The following is a 13,094-nucleotide window of genomic DNA, read 5'->3' on the forward strand; positions in this document are numbered from 1 at the left end:
GCTACCAGAACTCCCTGAATATACTTTACTACCTACTAAAGACTCATGAAGACATATTTTATACATACACTAAGAAATAAAAATGGTCTAGACTAGGCTAATAGTAGACTAAAAAACAAGGAAATAGGATGAAAACACATCTCTTCGTAGAACTTATCACAGTTAACATACAACTAAACCGAAGGGCAATTGCAGGTAAGTGCGCTACCTAACATTCTGTCATGTACTGTAATACACACCTGACATTTCTCTTCAGACAGGCTGCAATCAGTATATCAGGATAACTGACATCACAGTCAGAGGTCCCCTACTATTACAAGTCAGTTACAAGATCCTGGCACATGAGTATTTATAATAAGTGACAGATTGCAGCCCTTTGATTCCAAAAAGAAGAGATTTCTCTACATCTAGATATAGTACTCCAAAAAGAAATTATATGGTTATAAATTTCCTAAGGAGCATTTGAGTATATTTAGCAATTATTATCTACTTAAAAATCTTTTTAAAATTATGGTAACTTGAAGTTAACTATTTTTAAAGAAAGAAAAGATAATTTACCAAAACACTAACTATGGCTATCTGGATATAAGAACTATTAGAAATGTTTTTTTTCTTCTTCTTCTTCTCTCTGTTTTATAGTTTTCACATTTTATTTAATGTTTATGTATTATATCATGATGGGCAAATAGTTTTCTCTACAATAAACCATTTAAGAAGTTCATTTTTAACCATTAGATTTTTAAGAAAAAGTTGTATGGATGAATATAACACGTAGATCAGTCATTTAAGCACCTAACAAAAAACTTAATCCAAATAGATATGACTTGAATATACTTTACAAAAACACTAGCTGCTTCTTATGCTTTAGAAAATTTTCCTTTCCCAAGGTTAATTAATTTTAATAAACATTCAGTTTAGAACTCAAAAAAAGTAGTAGAGAATGATCTACAGATGTCACTATATCAAAAACAGATAAACATTTTAAACAATGAAAATTATGACAAAATTAAAAAGTATAAAATAAGATAGAAAAAAAATATTTGCAAGGATAGAAAATATTTTCAACTCATATAACAGAGAACTAACAATGCAGTGCAGTGAAGTATTTCCTATGATCCTTCTAGCCACAGTCCTCCATTTTGTGATATATTATAAATCCTAGTCTCCATGTCTATGGTTATGGCTTCATGTTAGAGTCATTTGTCCATTATATTAATGAGGCAGGATTAAGATAGGATGTATCTTCCATTTTTTTTAAGCTTTTTATTGTGATTTGGGTGGAATTTTACAAAGTAGATTCATTTTACATTCAACAATTCATACGCATTTTGTTTTCTGACATTGGTTACATTCCCCACAGTTTAACAACTCTCCTCCCACTTCCTCCCTGTGGTCTCCCTTTCCCTGTGTCCTTCCTGCTTATGCATTCCTGCCTCCCTACCTTTCTCTCAGTGCAAATGCTACCCTTCTGATCTCCCATTGTTGACTGTACTAAGTAGTGCATCTCCCTGGTGTAGGTGTTCAATTCACAGTAGACCTGTTTATTGTCTGGCTGAGAGTTAAGCCACAGGAGTAAGTTCAATTCCAGGCCTGCAGAGTGACTCAGGCCATAGTTTCAGGCATTTCACTAGTCTCTATGAGACCAGTAAGTCTGGTCTTTTTAATACTTTTGAGTTTTGTTCCATATTTTTCTCCCACTCTATCCAAGATCTCCAATTTTGATCTCTTTCCCAATGGTTGGCACTGGTCTCACTATTCAATTCTTCTGGTCTCAGGGTCATTTAGGCTGAAGTTCATGGTCCATTAGTCCATTGGACTAACTGTTTCCATGTTGTCTTTGATTTTCTTCACTCTTCTTTGCTCTGGATGAGGAAAGACCAATAGTTGCATCTTAGATGGCCGTTAGCAAGCCTTTAAGTCCCCAGTCAGTATTCACTTAAGTAAGACGAAGAACATTATTTTTGTATACCATATTGTCTCAACTGAGCTTGATGTCCTCCACAACCATGGTCCCCCGTAGGCCAAGCAACCCACTCCTTCAAGGTGCTTAATTGTGGCTAAGAAGTTATCCTAACTTTGCCTCCTGTTATGTTTAAACTGCATATGGACATTTTTATACCACATACAAATACATATGTAGGAATATCATATGTCAAACCTATGTATGATCATTTGCCTATCCACATCTGATCTTCTTACTTACCTACCTATGTATCCACCTGTATAATAGTGTTTGCTGTAACAAACATTACTGTGTATGCAATAGTATTTGCCTTTATTTTCTGTTTAAGGTAGGATGTATCCTGAGATACAGCCTTACTAGAAAATATGACTCAAGTCACTATCCTTAGTTTCCTTGAAGGTATGGTCTACATCTAATATACATGAATTCTCTGGCAAAGTTCTCACTATTGCTCTGGATCCTGCATCTGCTCATTACCCTCTGACCTACATTTGTTGGAACTTGAACCTGCAGCCTGTTGTCTGACCTGACAATTTGAATTCATCAGCCCCTGTAACCACGAGTGAAGAGAATCCTTCAGATTGACATCAATCCCATGGATTTGGGATTTGCCAGCCTCCACAACTGAGTGAGCTATTTCCTTGGTGGTTCATGAGTTCTATGAGAACTTACAGCAAATTATGGAACCCTAATCAGAAGCAACACTACTGAGGGGAGTAATTGATGTTATACATAACAGAGTGGTTCAGCAGTTTGAAAACATTGGACATGTGGGACATCTAACTTAACCTATACCTCATTTGAATCAGTACCATACTGATCCTTCTAAAAGAAATTATGTATGCAAACATCAAAAAAATAAAGAGTGCCAATAAGCCAATGAAAAAATAAATTAATTGTATTTAATATTTGTGTACTGTTTTATGATTATATTTATAATGCTGGTAAGAATATAAGGTAATATTAAAAAAAAAAAAAAAAGCCTCACTGCCATCCAGTCAATCATGACTCATAGTGACCTCCACTGGGTTTCCAAGGCTATAAATCTTAACGGAAATGGACTGCTTCATCTTTCTTCCACAGGGTGGCTGGTGGGTTTGAACCACCAACCTTTTGTTTAGCAGCCAAGTGCTTTAACTACACACCCCCAGAGCTCTGTATAATCTAAAATAGTCTTTTGGAAGTCAATCTGCTAATGTCTTTTAAAAATTGAAATGCACTTATCCTTTGACTGAGCAAATTTGTTTCTAGGATTTTATCTCACAGAAGAAATTACATGAATACATGTAACACATTTGTTAGCACTACATGGAAGTCAAAAGCTAGAAGCAAACAGAAAAATAAATACATTACAGTTGAACTATTCTTTGGGTAACTATGTGCCATTAAAAAGAAAGGTATATCATCCATATATACTGAAGGATGCCTGGTGGTATAACAATTAAACACTTGGCTGCTAACCAAAAGAGTGGCGCTTAAACCTACCCAGAGGCTCTAAGGGAGAAAAGACCGGCAATCTGCTTCTGAAAAGACTACAGCCTAGAAAATCCCTCATGGCAGTTCTACTCTTCTGTATGGTCACTATGAGTGGGACTCTACTCAACAGCACCTAACAACAACGTATGTACTGACCTGAAAAGAATTCTAAGGTTAACAAAGGAGTAAAATAAAACAAGTTGCAGAAACATATCCCATAACATTTATCCCATTTATTTAGAAGAGAAAAAAGACAGAACATATAAAAGCCTTACTTGGATTCATAATCAAGACCCATGGAACCAGCAGTCAAGAAATCAGATGTCATACTGCACTGGGCAAATCTACTTTAAAAGACCTCTTTAAAGTGTTAAGAAGCAAATATGTCACTTTGAAGACTAAGGTGTATCTAACCCAAGCTGAGGTATTTTTAATTGCCTCATAAGCATGTGAAAGCTGGATAATGAATATGTTAATGTTGTTATGTGCCATCGAGTCTGCCCAACTCATAGCGAGCCCGCCATGGGTTTCCGAGGCAGTATCACTACAGGAGTGGATTGACCAACCTTCCTTCCGAAGAGTGGCTGGTGGGTTTAAACCGCCAGCCTTCTGGTTAGCAGTCAAGTGCCTTAGGCACTATGCTATTAGAGTTCTGGATAATGAACAAAGAAGACCAAAAAGGAGTTGATGCCTTTAAATTGTGGTATGGTGAAGAAAATTGCCATGGACTGCCAAAAAACAAATAAATATGTCTTGGAAGATGTGCAGCCAGAATGTTCCTTGGAAGCAAGAATGGCCAGCCTTTGTCTCATCTACTTTGGTTATCTGGTCAGAAGGGACTGTTCACCAGAGAAGGATATCATGACTGAAAAGGTAGAAGGTCAGCAAAAAAGGGGAAGACCCTCAACAGAACAGATTGACACAGTGGCTGCAACCATGGGCTCAAGCATAGCAAGGATTATGAGGATGGTGCACAACTAGACAATGTTTTACTCTGTTGCACATAGATCACTGTGAGTTGGAGTCAACTTGACAGCACCTAACAATAACAACAAAGTGAAAAATATGTATTAGTGTCTATATGTATGTGTACACACATGAGCAAGCAAGAAATGTCTGGAAGAATACACACCAAGTTTTAAGCATGTTTATCTCTAACCTAAAATATCTAAACAGATATGCAAAGACACAACTTTGCTTGCTCAAAGTGAGGATGGCTTGAAGCACTTACTGATGAAGATTAAAAACTAAAGTCTGCAGTATGGATTACACCTCAATATAAAGAGCTTCACAATGGATGGAGAAAAGATTGAAATTGTCAAGGACTTTATATTACTTGATTCTACAATCAACACCAATGGAAGCAGCAGTCAATACATCAGACAACAAATTGCATTGGGCAAATCTGCTGCAAAAGACTAAGGTGTACCTAATCCAAGCCATGGTATTTTCAATCGCCTCTTATGCATGGGACAGCTGGACAACGAATAAGGAAGACCGAAGAAGAGTTGATGCTTTTGAGTTGTGGTGTTGGAGAAGAACGCTAAGAGAAAAACGCTAAGAAGAATGCTGTTGTTTGTTGTTATGTGCTATCAAGTCGGACCCGATTCACAGCGACCCTTCCTTGGGTTTCCAAGACAGTATCACTATGGAAGTAGATTGTCAAACCTTCCTTCCGACGAGTGGCTGGTGGGTTTGAACCTCCAGCCTTCTGGTTAGCAGTCAAGTGCCTTAGGCACTATTCTACCAGAGAATGCTAAGCGCTGCTAAAAGGACTAATAGATCTGTCCTGGAAGAAGTACAGTCGAATGCTCCTTGGAATCAAGAATTGCCAGACTTCGTCTCACCTACTTTGGTCATGTTGTCAGGAGGAATTATTCCCTGGAGAAGAATATCATGCTTGCTAAAGTGGAAAGTCAACAAAGAAGGGGAAGGTCCTCAATGAGATGGATTGACACAGTTGCTGCAACAATGGGCTCAGGTATAGCAAGGACTGTAAGGTTAGCACAGGACCATAATGTTTCATTCTGCTGTGTATAGGGTCACTATGAGTTGGAGACAATTTCATGGCACCTGACAACAACCAAGACCACCAATACACTTCCAAAACCAAAAACCAAACTCACTACCATCAAGTTGGATCTGACTCACAGCAACCCCTCCTTGGATTTCTAAGGCAGTACCACTATGGAAGTAGGTTGCCCAACCTTCCTTCCAAGGAGTGGCTGGTGGGTTTGAACCAGGCTTCTGGTTAGCAGTCAAATGCCTCAGGCACTATGCCACCAGAGCTCCTCCAAAACACTTACTCCTCACTTACTGACGATCTTGTTATCTGACATTCTGCATTTCCAGTAATAGTAAAAAGTCTACCATCCAACTATTTTGCACAATAATGACCTACATCTGACAGTAATGAACACTGAAGCACTAAGCAAGAGTAATGCTGGCTGTAATCATTAAGGTCATGTGTCTACTTGGCTGGGCCATGATTCTCAGCAGTTTGTCAGTCATTTAATGATCTAATTTGGCAGTTACGTAATGATGAAATTTGAGTTATGTAACAATGTAATTTGGCAGTTCTATAATGATTTTTAACCTGTCAAGTTATGTAATAATGTAATTATCCTTCATTTTGTGATCTGATGTGGTCACCCTCCATTTCCCCATAATACCCATTTTCACATAATTACCTGGTCTTTGGAACCTAACTTTGTTAATAACTGAGGAATAGGTATAGTCTCTTTTTAGGTTTACTCTAGTTCATTCTGGTTTTATTCTAAAAGGAAGTACAAATAGAAATCACTTTAAGCTCTGGATACTCAAACTTACTTAAAATTACACATTCTTTTACCATCTTCTTACCCACAGGTCCCCATTCTTTTGAAATTGGTTACTCCTTCACTTAACAACAACAAAAAATTACTTCGCACCTCCCAGTTTACATATGCATACAGTTTTCTCCCATAAGGAATAAAAAAAAAATGTCCTGGTTTAAAACAGAAAATAAATTAACACGACCTTCCATCCCAAGTAAGATATATATACCTTAATGGAAAAAAAGAACCAAAAAAAATTATAACTATCTCAATAATTGTATTGTTAGTAATAATGACGTTGTAATTCTAAACCATATTGCATATTATGTAGCTTTATATTATTTCACAAGGAGCTCTACTGGCATAGTAGGTAAGGCATTTGGCTGTTAACCAGATCAGCAGTGCAAACTCACCAGCCGCTCCGCAGAAGAAAGTTGGGGTAATCTACTTCCATAAAGATTTACAGCCTCAGACACCCGATAGGGGTTGCCATGAGTCAGAATTGACTTGATGGCAGTGAGTTTGGTTTGCTTTGATATATTATTTCATATAACCATATAAAATTTATAGAGATCAATCAAGAAAGCAATTATGTTAATATCATTAGCATTCTAGATTTTCAGCATGAGAGTAAACATCCATCAATATAAAGTCAAGGAAATTAAATTAAACCTCATATTCTTCAAGTTTATTTGAAAATATCAGCATAAACTCATGATATATTTTCACATATAAAAATGTATTTCATGAGATTAAGGTTTTTTATAAAAGAACATGTTACATGTCTCATTTATCCAGATCTTGTTAAATATTCTTCAATAAGATTTCAAAGTCTAACTCAACAAAGTCTTGAATTTTTCTTCCTAAATTTAGAATAGTTTTAAAATTGTTGCAATACTGTGATTAGAATACTTTTTCTAATTCCATTTTTATACATTGATCAATGATTCATCTATCTTGGCAAATTCCCTAGTTTCTCACCACAGACTCAGATTTCTTAGTTTTACAATTATATAAAAAGTGAAAAGATGACTTCCTCATTCTTTCTAATACTTTTATCACTTCTTTCTTATTTTATCTTTTATATTTGCTACATTCTCCAAAATCATGCTGAAAAATAGAAATAACCATCATCTTTGCCTTGGTCTTCACTGTAATGGAAAAGTTTCTAGCTTTCATAATTCAGATTTTTTACTAATATAAACAGTCTTTATCATATTTAAATAGTTTTCTTCTCTTCCTGTTTTATGAGTTACTTAACTATTATCAGATAATTGCTGAAATAATAAATACGGTTATAGATTTCTAAATCTAGAACCATTCTTGCATTTCTGAAATAAATTTCCATAGAAATCATGTCAAAATAAATTTAAATAAAAAAAAGCATATTAAAAAGGTTCAAAAATGATAACAGTAAAAATAAAATTAACAATACATCCCAGAGGCTTCTATTTCAAATTTTAAAATACAAGCTCTACAAATTCTCCTCACAAAATAAAAATTAAAAATTATCCCTATGAAAGAAGAAATTATGATAACAGATTTATAATGTAAGTTTTATACTAATACATCTAGTGGACTAACACACTAGACTTTTGCCTACTTCTGAATTTCATTTAGAAACTAGAAGTAATACCATGAAGGAAAGTATCATAACACTGACCTTTAAAGAAATATTGTGATTTCCATATAATATTTATATATTATTTTTTAAAATGTTTAAGATCTGAAAAATAATATCCATCACAATTTGAGGACTCAGTATGTATAATTTCCATGGAAACACTATGAAATATTATAGAAAAAAATTCAGAAAAGTATAAATGTAAAAGAGTTTATTCTATTTATTTAAAAGCAGTATCAGTCATTTCTAAAAGGTGACAAAACAAAGCAAAATTACCTTCATGGACCGTAATGCCACAATTGTCACACTGAATTATTTCATCAGCATCCTCACTATTATCTCCAAGACAAACACAGCAAATCAGAATATGGTCCATTTTTTGAGAACTCCAGTTTTGACTCTTCTCAAGAATCAGCGAGTCCTGATATTAAAATATTAAAGTATGTCAGAAAATCATGTTTCAATTAGGAAGTAATTTCAATAAATTCTTAACTTTATTTAAAATATTATTTAAGGATTTCTAAAATTATGCCATATTCTCCATTCTTTTAATAAGTTCAAAATCTACTATATTTAGGAAATAAATCTCTTTCCAAGGACCCTCAAAGTACCCTCTCCCAAATTTTTCACTTCTCCACAGGTCCCATCCTCTTTCTCTTCTACTAAATGAGAAAGCAGGCATGCAACCAACAACTCTTTACCTTCAGAATTTCAGAAAAATGAAGATTCAATAGATAGCTCTAATTACCGTATTTTCCTATTTTTCCACATTGTTTTCTCATTAAAAGTATAAATGTCTAAAACATCTCTACATTATTTTCTCTCTAAAATCAGAAAAGACCATAAACTCAAAAAAGAGGCAATGTCATTTCTCTTGAGAATTCTAGTACTTTAAAGTTTTATATTATGCTCTTTGTTTTAAAACCAAACAAAATAGTTTAGGGGCTTTATATACAGCTAGCAAATGAAGGTGAGAAATTCCTTAAAAAGAAAACTTATGTGTCTTATATAACATTAGTATAGTAAGCAAGACAAAATTATGGCCAGAGTTTCATACCATTAGCTATCCTTCAAATGTAACAGCATTTGACTTAAAGTTTAGCATTCTTGGGTTTCATTCCCAACTCTCATTTAATTGCTGCTAAACCTGACAGTACAGCATTCTCATCTGTAAAATGGGGACGATAAAAATAATACCTACCTCATAAAGTTACAATGAAAAGTAACAGGATAATGTATGGAAAGAATGTTTCTGGCACATACTATATACTCAATAAATGTTTGTTCCTTTTCTCCTTCCTCTGTACTTCTTGCAAGTGGCTCAAGAAGATAAACATGAGCAGACCGACCATAATATTATACTGGAGAATTTCACTTAGAACCCCAAAAGAAAAGTTACTAGCTTTGATGAGCACTGCTACTTTAAATAGTTCTCCCATAGAAAGTCTAAAACAAGACTTTTTTCCTTCTAGGTTTTAAAAAGTCAGTATAGAAAAAGGCTTAGCAAATCATCAGTTTTGTGACTGAGAGACCACTCAGGTTCTGCCAACATTTCTCTGGTGTGAAACCAGTATATATTAAGAGTCAGAAAAATGAAGATTCAATAGATAGCTCTAATTACCGTATTTTCCTATTTTTCCATATTGTTTTCTCATTAAAAGTATAAATGTCTAAAACATCTCTACATTATTTTCTCTCTAAAATATTATCATTTAGAGACAGAAAAAAAAAATTAACCTACATTTCAAGTCTTATAATCTCATCATTTGAGACTCTTACAAAAACGTAAAGGTAAGAGAAAAAAGTCAAGGAAAATAAAGCCCTAAAAACATAACCCTAATCAATGTCAGGGAGACATTTCTCAGACAGTGTTTCTATGAGACTATCTAAATAATATACTCACTTGAAAAAATTATAATCCCAGTGCTCCTTAATAGATCAAACATGGGTTTAAGCACATTCGTGAGCAGAAAATAAAAGCCAATTTATAATCATTTTTTGTTAGGCTATTTCTGAAAACTACTATCATCCTTCAAGTTTCTGGAGAAAACATGGAAGCTAAAATTCAATTTTAAAAATATAGTTTTAACATAAAAGTAGAAATTAGGAAAGTAAATTCTGATTGGAAAGAGTACCCACCGAGAAAATAACTTTATTTTTATGGAAAATTACACAGAATCTAATGTAATTATAATATAATTATATGTGGCACTATAGTAATAAATTAATGTCTACTTAGAATATATTATTTCACTTCTTCCTTTGGAAACTAAAATTTACCCCCAAACAGCAGAGTGATAATACTGCCCAATGTTCTTCAGGGCTCCATAGTATGTTTCCTGTTCATTTATACATAGCCTATATAAAATGATTACAAAGGATTATAAATACAAGTTAAATTCTAAATACATTTTTGTTTAATAGAAAGAATTCTAGAACATGTCATGCAAAACCAGAATTAAAATAATCTTATTATTCTGGAAATGAGAAAAAATTAGTACAAGAAATTCAATAAGTAATTATTTTCTCTAAGTTTTTTAATAAGGTTGAATCCTCAAGAATTTCAAGTAAGTTTTGTACAATGTTACAAAACTGATAATTTGTTTTATTTTAAAATGTGTAAAAAGCAATTGATAATAAGCCAAAGACCACAAAAACAGGTACTGTTTATAATAAACTCTGGAAAACTGTTACATTTTTAAAAGCAAAAATTGGGTAACAACTGACATTTCTTAACATGGCAAGACATTTAATCCACTTAACATAAAAAAAGTCTTTTATTTAAAAAAAAAAAAACTTTTTTTCCTACTAAGAATACAAGGATACATGCAAAATAGAGTAATACAAGATTGATTCTACACTGTCTCTATGAGGAAAATAGCAGCTTCTCTTCCTTTTACAAAAAGATAAAAACAAAAAATTGCCATTTGGCAATTTCTGTTTAATTGATTTTCTGTCTTACATGAATTCTTATCCAAAGCTGTAATTTCAAAGTCTTGAAAATGGGAACCATTCTTTGAAAATGCAACCCAACCATCCCCAACCATTTCATCTCAGAAGACAAAAAGACAAGATAACTTTAGCAAAAGCTTCAAGATAAAAGGCTGAAAAAGACATGTAACTACATTCCAAGGGGGTTATTCAGACTAAACTGATATTAAAATATGACAGAAAATAATTGACAAAGGCAAGTGGCCATCTGCGGCTATAAAATACCCAATTCTAGAGCATCAGTTCTCAAGGTATGGTCCAGGAAACCCATAACATCAAGGATATTTTCATAATAATATTATCACAGTATTAATTATACCATAAAATGGTATTTGATTTTTTCACTCTTTTCTCATGGGTGTACAGTGGAATTTACCAGAAGCTATATAAACTATGACATCATTGATCTGACAATTAGTGTGCTTCTACACTCTTGTTTCTGAAATTACTGAGTTTTGACTTCTGAAATGGTAAATATCTATAGATATAACCCACATGGAACAATACTGGGGTCCTCAATATCCTGAGATTAAAAAGTTTGAAAGCCATTGTGCTAGAATGTTTCAGAGCACAGTCAGGCCATTAAGAGCAAGTTAGGATTCAAAATGGAGTCTCGTCAGTAAGCACCACACTATTTCCCTCTAGAATCTAAGTGCTTGAAAAACTAGGTACAGCAGTTTGAATTAGGGATTTTGGTGCTCTGAACAGCTTACTGAATCAGAGTGCACCAAACACAAAAGAACAGAATTAGAGGAAAGGCACAGGGATATTATTTAAGGAAGAGCTACCTGGCAGAGGACGGACAGGAAGCCAAGAGAGGCCACTGGAAACTTCCCTGGGGCAGACACTGACTGGCAGGCAAGGGTGGCCACCTGAGATCCCCGTGACCCAAGAAAGAAGACACCCTATATCAGCATACCAGCGACCACTCCAATATCCCAGTAAGAAGCCCCAAGGATCTGCCTCCAGCACCTGATTTTGTCGGTAATTTGGGTCATCTGAGTGCAGGCAGGCACACACACCACCGCTGAGACTCAAGCGGAGAGCTCACTCTTGCGCCAGGAAAGCAAGCTCCCTCCACTCTCAGTGGGTTACTGAGTGGGCTTGGGTCAGCCTGGGAGACATCATGCTTTTATCTTTATCACATATCGGGGCCAAAGTTTGCTGGCAGGTACTCCCCTGACTCCAATACAGGTGAAATTGCGCACATCTTTGGCGCTGCACGTGGGCGGTATCACAAACTCCAGAGCCATGAACAGTCTGGCGGGATTGCGCCAGCGCCACAGACAGGTGGGACGGGGAGAAAGCGGAAGCCACGGCTGAATGTGGTCCCGGGAATTTGCCCTGGATCAGCTCTTTGGTGCTGAGGAGCTTCGGAAGTGGGATCTTTGAGTGTGCCTGACCCTGGTGGAAAGTTGCGACTCCTCAACAAGGTGAATCTTTCCTGAGATTGAGCCACAGTCTTTTAAATAACTGCGTCATCAATAATAGCCTGCGCAAAGCCATAGAAACCAACCTTAGCAACAGCAAGCTTTCCTTCTTCTGCTCCTACCTTCTCCACCAATAACTTCACTCATTCAACAGAAGAAACTATATTCAACCAATTACCATAAAACCTCCCACTTCGAACTCTAAACCCTCTTTACAACAAACAGAAACACATATCCACATTCTACTTCCAGTAACCCCAAGAACTCTCCAGACCTGCATGACTGAAAAAGTCCTAGTTTACACCTTTCTTTTCCTTTCTTTTTTAGCCCAGTTCCTGATTTAAAAAAAAAAAAAAAAATTTCTTTCTCTTTTTTTTCTCTCATGGTTAACCCCATTCCTTGTTGGGTTCTTTTTTTTTTGCATTTTTCCCATTTTTTTTCTTCACTAATCTCTTTCTATACCTTTTTTATCTTAGTGTCTCTCCCCAGACATTGCAGATTTTCCTGTTTTGTTCTTCTTTTCTCCCCTCTTCTTTTCCTCGGTTACTGTTCCTGTGTGATTTCATGCTCTATTTTTTGTCCATGTGCTTCTAGTTTTTTGATGTTTATTCAATTGTAGTTTTTGCCTAACTTAGTGGGAGACAGCAAAAGTCCCCATAAGATATAAGAACACCCACACCTTCTGCAATTGAACTTACTGAGAAAGAGCCAGCACCTCCTTCTCCACCAACGGGCCAACGATATAAAAACCACCAAGAAGAGCCTGAATCACCATTGGCTGCTCTTCACAAACA

At 35.3% G+C, this 13,094-nt stretch overlaps 1 protein-coding gene across 1 annotated transcript in view; it reads right to left on the reverse strand.

The window, feature by feature from the left end:
* Positions 1-13,094, reverse strand: part of PHF14 (PHD finger protein 14) — a 254,861-nt gene that overhangs the window by 219,114 nt on the left and 22,653 nt on the right. Inside the window, exon 4 of the mRNA XM_042781427.1 lies at positions 8,156-8,300. Coding sequence (XP_042637361.1) covers positions 8,156-8,300 — 145 coding nt within the window. The remainder of the gene's footprint in view (positions 1-8,155; positions 8,301-13,094) is intronic.

Source organism: Orycteropus afer, unplaced genomic scaffold (genome assembly GCF_000298275.1).
Source record: "Orycteropus afer afer isolate SDZICR_OR568_19922 unplaced genomic scaffold, OryAfe1.0 scaffold00119, whole genome shotgun sequence".
Classification (NCBI taxonomy): Eukaryota; Metazoa; Chordata; class Mammalia; order Tubulidentata; family Orycteropodidae; genus Orycteropus; species Orycteropus afer.